The sequence below is a fragment of the Salvia miltiorrhiza genome, chromosome 8 (genome assembly GCF_028751815.1).
Source record: "Salvia miltiorrhiza cultivar Shanhuang (shh) chromosome 8, IMPLAD_Smil_shh, whole genome shotgun sequence".
Classification (NCBI taxonomy): domain Eukaryota; kingdom Viridiplantae; phylum Streptophyta; class Magnoliopsida; order Lamiales; family Lamiaceae; genus Salvia; species Salvia miltiorrhiza.
The window spans coordinates 49,827,690-49,836,744 of NC_080394.1; the positions used below are offsets into that span (position 1 = coordinate 49,827,690).

General features: G+C 33.5%; 1 protein-coding gene and 1 long non-coding RNA gene across 2 annotated transcripts; both read right to left on the bottom strand.

The window, feature by feature from the left end:
- Nucleotides 1-971: 971 nt before the first annotated feature.
- LOC130998855 (uncharacterized) lies at nt 972-2,346 on the bottom strand. The gene is made up of 3 exons (XR_009093314.1): nt 2,157-2,346; nt 2,007-2,068; nt 972-1,094 (listed from the first exon to the last, which is right to left on the bottom strand). It is a non-coding gene; the product is annotated as an uncharacterized LOC130998855 (long non-coding RNA).
- A 3,944-nt stretch (nt 2,347-6,290) lies between these two features.
- Nucleotides 6,291-7,279, bottom strand: LOC130998856 (protein MAIN-LIKE 2-like). Its single transcript, XM_057924282.1, has 2 exons — nt 6,586-7,279; nt 6,291-6,506 (listed from the first exon to the last, which is right to left on the bottom strand). Exons 1-2 carry the CDS (start codon nt 7,201-7,203, stop codon nt 6,393-6,395), a joined length of 732 nt encoding a protein of 243 aa, XP_057780265.1. The 5' UTR covers nt 7,204-7,279; the 3' UTR covers nt 6,291-6,392.
- Between the last annotated feature and the right edge of the window lie 1,776 nt (nt 7,280-9,055).

Genomic DNA, 9,055 nt, shown 5'->3' on the forward strand with positions numbered 1-9,055 from the left:
AAGAAGAAAATTTTTGAAGGATCCGGCGACCGCCGGGCAGCCCGCCGAGTTTTCGGCGCCAGCGGCGTCCGTGCGGTGAGCGCCGCCTGCCTGCCGCCAGACCGCCGCGCCTCCGTATTTTTGCGTTTTTTATGCGTTTTTCAAGTCCTTTTCGAGTTCAAACTCTGTATTTTACCCTGATACTATAAATAGGTCTTCTTTTGACCTATTTTGGGTTCCTTTTTCAGTTCCCAACTTTATTTTTCAGTTTCCAACTTTACTTTTTCAATTTCATAGCTTTAGAATTTATTGCTTTCCAGTTTTTACTGCTTGGATTGGATTTTCATAAGATTGAAGATTCAAGCTGCTACAATTCTTCTTATTCAGTTTTTATATAATTCAGTTTTTATTATTGCTTTCTTTTTAATTATGTTTATGTTTTATTTTATTATGTCTGGCTAGTTTCGTTTAGCTGATTCTAGGGTTTATAAATAGTTGATTGAATTTATGTGATTTATTTGTTAATACCTTTGTGCCTTCCAGTTTATGATTCATAATTCCTGGTGCTTAATTTCTTGTGAATTATCTTATCAATAGTTTGCATGTTTAGCTATTCGGTTTGAGACCTAGCGGAGATAACTGTTTAGCGGATTCAGGAATGTATGATATGATTTTAACCTTGAGACCTAGCGGAGATAGGTGGATCATAGGGAGCTATTCTTAGGAGCTATTGGGAGTTAGTAGATTTTCTTGAGACCTAGCGGAGATAGATAATTTACTAATCTACGATCGTTGCTGCTCTAGCGAGAGTGATTGATTAATTAAGTGATCTCTCATCATAACTGGATTAAACTGGTACATATGATTAATAGATTAATTGTGTAGATTTAGTTAATGAATTTACTACCCTAGAATCAGTTGTCTTTATTTTTTGATTTTTCTACGTGCTTTGAATTATTGCTATTACTACTTTTATCTATCTAAGTTCATCCTCCAAAGTAAACGCCCAATCAGAGAAGAAATGTTACCACATTATGCAGCTCCTTCTCAGGCACCCAAATATACGGCCTTCCTTTCCTCACAAAATATTTCACTCTTGAAGTGTAAATCTCCTCCTTGATAAATACCACAACAAATAAACATCAGAGAACCAAAATAACCCATAAAGGATAATTTATATGTATCATATCTATACTATATTAAAACAGCAGTTTTCAATTAGAAATTGATTTCAAATCAATTTGAAATTGATTTCAATGGCAATTTTGAAAATACTTTTAATATGAAGGTTATAAATATATTATTCACGTCCCATTCATTTCACACGTTCACTAATTAAACCAAATCTATTATCTATTAATTAATTAGACAAAAAACCATTCAAATGAATTTATATAATCCACGGTCAACTGAACAAATAAACTACTAATATGTTGTTATAAAATAAAATTAAATAAAAATTAGTTATAATAAAATTAAAGGTTTATGTTTAAACTATATTTTTCTTTTTATTTTTCATCTCTTTAACTTATTATTTGTTGTTTTATTTCTTACCAAAATTGTGAAATTCGATTAATTATAAAATATTTAATATGCATATCAAATTAAAGATCACGATAATAGCTTTAATTTGATATGTTTTATGTAAATATTTGATTTAAATGTAAAAATTAAATTTGTTTAAATATTAAAATTTTATAATTTTCTCTCGCATTTCTCATCTTTTTGAAAAAAAATATATTTTTAATTTTTTTATTAGTATTTTTTTTATTTTTTTACTTTTTTTGCTTTCATAATATCAAATTTTATAATTGTAAATTCTTATTATTTTTAAATTTTTTAATATTCAATTCAAATATATTTAGTTAAAATTAAATTTTATTATATTTATGAGTATGATAATTAAATTAGTATTAATTTTTATATAAATATAAAAAATAAAAAATATTTTCCCGTGCATTGCACGGGATGCAAATGCTAGTATGTATATATACATCAGCTAGTTGTGAATTTGGTACTATGCATACCTATCGTGGGAATCAGCTTTGACGGTATTGAGCTTACCCTGCCAATTGGAAGCCAATACAGTCTACCACAAAAAGGCGATACATGAATAACAGTCTCAAAATCAAAAGCACTAATTAATGGAGCATGAATTAGCATATAAGATTACAAACCTTGCATTTCTCAGCGACAGTTAAAACCGATGATTTCCCCCGTTTTAACATGATTTCGTTCCTTCAAACGCTCTGTTAATCTGCGGCCGTCGGAGGTGGCGAGAGAGGAGAGGAATTGGAGAGAGAGAGAGGGAGGTTTAAAGCGGGTTTTAGAATCATGCGAAAAGGGTCGGGTCGGGTCATCATTTCATTGCCCATGGAGCCAAACCGTCATGTTCAAGTTTGATTTATTTAGAGTTAATTGCCTATAAATACACAAACTATACTTAAATTTTGGTTTTTGATAAAATCTATTTTTTTGGTCAAAAAATACATAAATTTTTAAAATTTTAAAATTTAACAAGACCCCAAAAGTTCGTTTGGCTAATAAGTTGATTGTTTGAATTCTGATGGCAAATTTGAAGGTATAATTGGAAGGCTATTGACGTTATCTTTCTAATGATACTTATATTGTTGGGTTTTGGTAACCGGAAGTGGTTGAAAAAAAAAAATATATAGTTTCGTGACCTCGACTTTCATGCCATTTTTTTTTACCAGTTCCGATTATCAAAACCCAACAATATAAGTATCATTATAAATATAATATTAAGAGCTTTTCAACGATACCTTCAGATTGCCCATCAGAATTCAGACAATCCAATTTATTAGCCGACGAACGTTCGGCTCCGGTCAAATTCCAAAAATATAAAAGTTTATGTATTTTTTGACCAAAAAAATAGATTTGGTCAAAAACCAAAATTTGAGTATAGTTCGTGTATTTATAAGCAATTAACCCATTTATTTATTATCGAGTTGAGCATTAAATTTATTTCCCAAATATTTTGAGAGTTATGAATTTAATCAAATTTAAATGAGGCATATAATATTAAATTAAATAATTAATTAATTAACAAGTTATTCTATCAAATATAATAGTTATTCACACCGTGCAAAATATCCTCTATGTTCAATATACTGGCAGAAAGAGCGTTCGTTGTATGCAGAATTAATACTATTTTATTTGATAAAATAAAAATATAAATTATAATATTTATTATATAAAAAATTTGATCTATTTAATTCTATTATCTCTTACAACAATTTTTTCAGAAAATCTATTAGTTCATTACTTCTATTAAATATAATTTATTGGATATATATTTTTATTTATAAATCTTATCAATAGCTATATATATATATATATATATATATATATCACATAAATTTAGTAATATCTAAGGAATTAATATATTCATATACATATGTAATACATAAAATAACTAAAATAATAATAATAAAGATAAAATAGGCAATCCACATGATTGTCCAAATTTTTTTTGGGAGGGCTAAAATAAGTACACTTATTCAACTTATTTATGGAAGTGGAGATGTTTGAGTCAATTCTAATTCGGACGATGAAACGCAATTTGTTGATAAGATAATTCGACCTATTTATGGAAATGGAGATGTTTGAGTCACTTTCATAAGAATTATTTTCAGCCTTTAGATCATCAAGAGTTACGGTTGATTCATCATCCTGTTGGATGAATTCATGGTTCTGAGTTCGAATCCCAAAGGTAGCAAAAATTTATTTTTTACAATTCATACCTTTATACAACAAATTCATACATGTTCTACATAAAATTTATACATTTTTTTAGTTCTTATTTCTTATTTTAAGATGTGTTCTCACAGTAGCCCTTTCCGACTCTTTTTATATTAGTATAGTATTTATATATATATATATATATATATATATATATATATATATATATATATATTAAATTGATATTACACAACGCTAGTTTCCATACATTTGACTAGTTTGATTATCCAGAAGGTAGACAAAATAATATTCCTAGTTTGCATGCTCCATATATATCTAGATTAGAACAATTGTCACTCTCCCAATCATCGTGGCAAGTCTTCAAAATTCAAAATTAGGTTTCCTTTGTAGAGTCTTCGGAGATTTTGACGGCGTAAAGTGAATCAGGATTTTGACGCCGTAAAGTGAATCAGGTTTGCGTGAATTAGATTTTTTTTACGCCATTGTTGTTCTCGTTTAGTAGTAATCGAAACGGAAAGCCTATTGTTTAACTAGTGTAATAAACAATCCCTATATATTGTTCTCGTTTAGTAGTAATCAAAATAGAAAGCCTAATGTTTAACCAGTGTAAAACAACCTCTATATATTGTTTAGTTTGTAACTTAAATTATTGTGCAGATTTTGATGAAATCGAACATTTGCTCTATGGCAGGTAATCTTGAGTGCTTGCTGTAAATTTGATTGGTCTGTGATGCATATCTTTTTAAATTATTGTTATAATGTTGTTTTTTCAGATTGGAAAAAGTTTAAGTGTAGATTCCACCTTGGCATACTTAATGAGTTGTTTGAGAATAATCAAACAACACATGTAGAACAAAAAAATGATTTAATAAAAAATTCACCATTCTACGGATTATGTTTTTGTCCGGAAAAGACAAAGAAAATTATCAACTTTTTCCTGTTCTCAAGCATAGCTAATTCATACGATGCGGATAATAAAATGTTTTGTATAAACGAAGTGGGGATGAGTTTTTGTGTGAAAGAGGTAGACCATTTGCTTGGTTTGCCTTCTGCTGGAAGTAGAATTCCAAGGGCAAAGAGACCTAGATCACAAGAGACCCCCAAATACTTCCATGATCGGTATACTTAGCATGGACTGAAGGTGTCGCACCATATGTGTCGTACAGATATCCTGAAGGTGCTATGATTAATGAAGATAGATAATGAAGATGACGAGCTTGATTACAAGCGGTTTTTCAACCTTTATCTCCTAACTTATGTGGTAAATGTTCGCACCTTGGGCACGTGGTCCATGGGAGATATAATGCTCTATGAAAGGTTAGAGTCATTCGAAAATATCAATTGGCAACCATATGATTCCATCCGGTTGCCTGCCCGCATTCAGGAGCAAAAACAGTATGGGACTCTTGTAGCCCCTCTGTTTTGCCACAACCACGTGGTAGCTCATTTGCCGCACCGATTTGTCAAACAATTTAAAGTCCTTGAGGAGTATAGCTCTAGCGATTTTGATATTGATCCTAAGAAGTTTGAATGCAAGGACGTCAGGAAAAATAAGGGACCAGAGTCTTAGAGCCTATTGGTGAAATATAGAACTGCCCTTGACTGTTGGAACAATGCAAAACTTGCAATTGATTATATCTTCCTTGACAGACTACGTCCGGGCAACTCCACCTTCATATCCTCTGTTCAAAATATTGAGTTATTTTTAATGTTTTTTTTATTATTATTGTATTCTTACATCAAATTTTGCTTTTTTTTTTTTAAAAAAAAAAAATTTAGGGCAACCAATTCCCTGATGAATATTGGAGGCACTCCATCTACCTCACGCACCTCTCCTGATCAAGTTCCCTCAACTTCCACCTCTCCTCAGATGGATTAGATCCATCGTTCTACTGCTCTAGTTAGTACCCCAGATCCAGAGACCTCAGCAACCTCACCCACCTCTCCTAGTCTAGTTCCCTCATGTTCCACCTTTCCGCATATGGATTAGATCCACCATTCCCCTCCTCTTGGTTCAGTCCCCTCCATGCTTCAAGGTGCAATCATTTCGCCGACCGTAGAGCCCTCCATCCCTATAGTTCAGCCCCTTTCTCCTGGTTCAGGCCCCTCCATCCTCGAAGGTGCAATCATTTCCCCGACCCCCTTCAACGCTGTGATCAGCAATAATTCATCATTTAAAACACCCCCCCATAAAAGATAGATTGCATTCAAGGGACAAAAGGGTTGTATCACCCGTTCGTTTAACCTACCCAAGGGGCCAAATACAAAGGTAAAAGCAAAAACAAAAAAAACCTACAGGCAAAATAAAAAAAAATTGGTAGATCAAGCAATGGTTGGGAAGAAAGCTAAAGGCAGCGGTGGGGAGGATCTGAGCAGAACAGATGGGGAGATTGGCGATGATGAATCTCTTGGTGAAGTTGCTAAAAGAGTATAAAATTACAAAATTCTCCATTCTTGAATTGACATCTTATATAGAAGATTATGTTTCTTGAATTTTTTAGCTTTGGATAGTTGATGTAATACCCTGTTTCCTCGTAGCTAAGTTTAGGTTAATTTTGAACTTAGAAGTTAAGGTGATTCACGCCGAATAAGAAAAATGAATTTATTTTAATTCTAACAAAGATGATTTACAAAAAAAAGTATTTGTAAATTTATTTATTTAATTGAACATTTAGCACTATATGAGCTTTTTATTTAGCGAACGCTGAACGATTATTACAGTTCCAATAATCCAAACAGAGGGGCCATGAATTTGGATTAGGAAAACACATCACGATACTCGGGATGTGCACCATCATGAAGATCTGTAAAACCAAGCAGAAATAGTTAGCATTTATTATTAGTTACAACTAAATTGTAATGGCATAAACATAAATAATTTACCGAGAGGAGAAGGCCGTTTGCACCTAACAAACTTTGGGTCTTTCTCTTAAGTGCATTGTGTGTGTTTGCTAAAACAGCAGCCCCCCATGCATACTTGTCCACATCTTCCACATTCTTGACAAAGTGCAAAAAGGCATACGGTAGCTCAAATTTACGCCATGATGAAGGAAATATCACACAACCTAATATATATAGCAGGTAGGCTCGTGTGCTTTTGGTGATCCTATCATCACTGGCGATCTCCGGCAAACTTTCAAATTCTTTCAGCAGTGGAACAGAAAAAGTGGTTCCTTTAGAAGTTGGCAAACCAAAATACTCTTCAAACTCATCCTTAAGCAGCGACTCATCAACAGTGACCGGGCGCCCTTTAATAGGAAGACCGGTTATGAAGAAAACATCTTCAAGACCCAAGTAAATTTTTTTCCCATTTATGGAGAAGGATTTGTCTGTAGCATCATAGCTGTTTATCTGATCTTTCATGTGCCTTGATGGTAACCAGATATTACGAAGATTAGACACATACTTGTACAGACATGTGTCTTTTACTTTCTCTTCGACTCGGCTATCAAGCTTCCATGTAAATATTGACTCTATGTGATCTTCAAATTTGAATCCCATGATCTGAAATCACCATTATAAGTCAAATGGCAAGCAATCAAGAGTGTGAAGATCTAAAAAAACCAACAAGTTGCAAAGATAGAGGAAATTGAAGTCTTTGTAGCTATAGTGGAAAGTATGTCAAGCTTCAAAGTTTTTGTTCGATATGAATCCGAAGAGCTGATGAAGAAATCTTCGTAATAAGGAGAAAAAATAGATGGCATTGCTTTGGCAAAGACCTGAATGTTGCAAAGGACCTGCATATTGAAAGATTGTGCAAGATCAACTTAATTGGTTCGACTTTGCTGTGATGTACTATATGCGCGTGAGCATAAGTAGGTTGACCTACATTTTAAGAACTATATACTATATTGTTGCTAATACTACACATTTGATCTCACACATACATAACTGCTTATAGCAGGCAAATGTTTAAAATAATGACGATGTCTGGGTATAATGGTGGGATTTTAAACTTAAAGCCTTAAAGGAGCACGTTTCAGGGTAAAAAGTTCAGAAACTATTTGGTTAATATAAAAATATTTCAGTAAATTTCTTACAATCTGAATTGGCTGGAGTAAGTCTAAAACTTCCTAAGTCAAATTCAACATTCCTTGAATGGATTATGTGGAAGATACGAGTACAAAATTGCACAGAGCTAAAATTGAAACTCCATCAAAACAAGTACACGTCCATCTACATTCTACAATAGAGCAATTAACCTAACATTTAGAAATTAGAACGACTAATAGACCACATGAAAAATGAAAGACAAACTAGATACATAGCCATATCCAGAGTTTAATGTAAGAGAACCCAACTATCCAGCTAGTTTGATAAAAAGAAATGAACATAAAAAGAGAAAGCTCTATGAGTGAGTTAAGTTAGACTGGAGATTCAATGTAAAGAGGTATTACCACACATTTTGAGGAGCTTGATGATCTCAACAGAAATAGCAAAGGCTTAACAATTTTCCCAATGTCTTCCTTTGGTGCCATAATCCAGTGAACCCCAGCAGCAGCCAACACAACAGCACTATTATAGCTCCATAATAATGGTGATGTACACTGCAACAAGATCTTCACATCATCATTGCTTTTTGCAGATGTAATGCATGAATCATCCAATCCAATGGAATCTTGATTTACATGCCCCAACTGAGCTAAATACTTATCCGGTCCTTCAAGGTAACTCCTAGCGACTATATCTGCAATCTCATAACATATGTCAAAGCCCGCACCGCCTAAGGGTTTTCTTACCATAAGATGAGGTTTTGGATCATCCTCCTCCACACTCTGATCTTCCAGATCATTAGAAGACAGCATTAGGGATTCCTTAACTAGCCCATGTTTTGCAATTGCATATCTTAAGAGATATTGTCACACTAGAACTCCATAACCTCTGATCAATCGCCAATTCTAAACAAGCTCGGCACAATCACGTTGAATTTATTGAAGAGTTGCCTGCAACAAAATCAATTTGAGTGCTCGTGTGCAAGTTACGACGAGACGAGACATTGAAGCTAAGAAGAGGAATGTTTATTGAAAAGTAATGAAACCAATTAGAGATTCAGCCAAAAACTGCCATTCCAATCTGCTATCCCACTATTTATAGTAAACTAACATACTCACAACTAACTTTTCAACACGTGTCCCTTCTAGAGACTTCTCTCACAGCTCATCTCTCATATCCCATTCGTGACAATTACCCCCCCCCCCCTTACACATGACTTGTCCCCAAGTAAAAGAGAAATGGATATTTCGCCTCAATTGTCTGGAAATCTTCCCACGTAGCCTCCTCTTCCGGTGCGTGCGCCCATTGAACTAGTACCTGAGCACTCGGGCTATTATTCTTTTTAACTAGCCGTCGTGCT

Excerpts from the sequence above, each read along its gene's own strand:
- LOC130998856 (XM_057924282.1), bottom strand. The coding sequence starts at position 7,203 with ATGGGATTCAAATTTGAAGATCACATAGAGTCAATATTTACATGGAAG. Across the intron at positions 6,507-6,585 it reads CAAACGGCCTTCTCCTCTCG|ATCTTCATGATGGTGCACAT; the intron begins GTAAATTATTTA and ends TTGGTTTTACAG.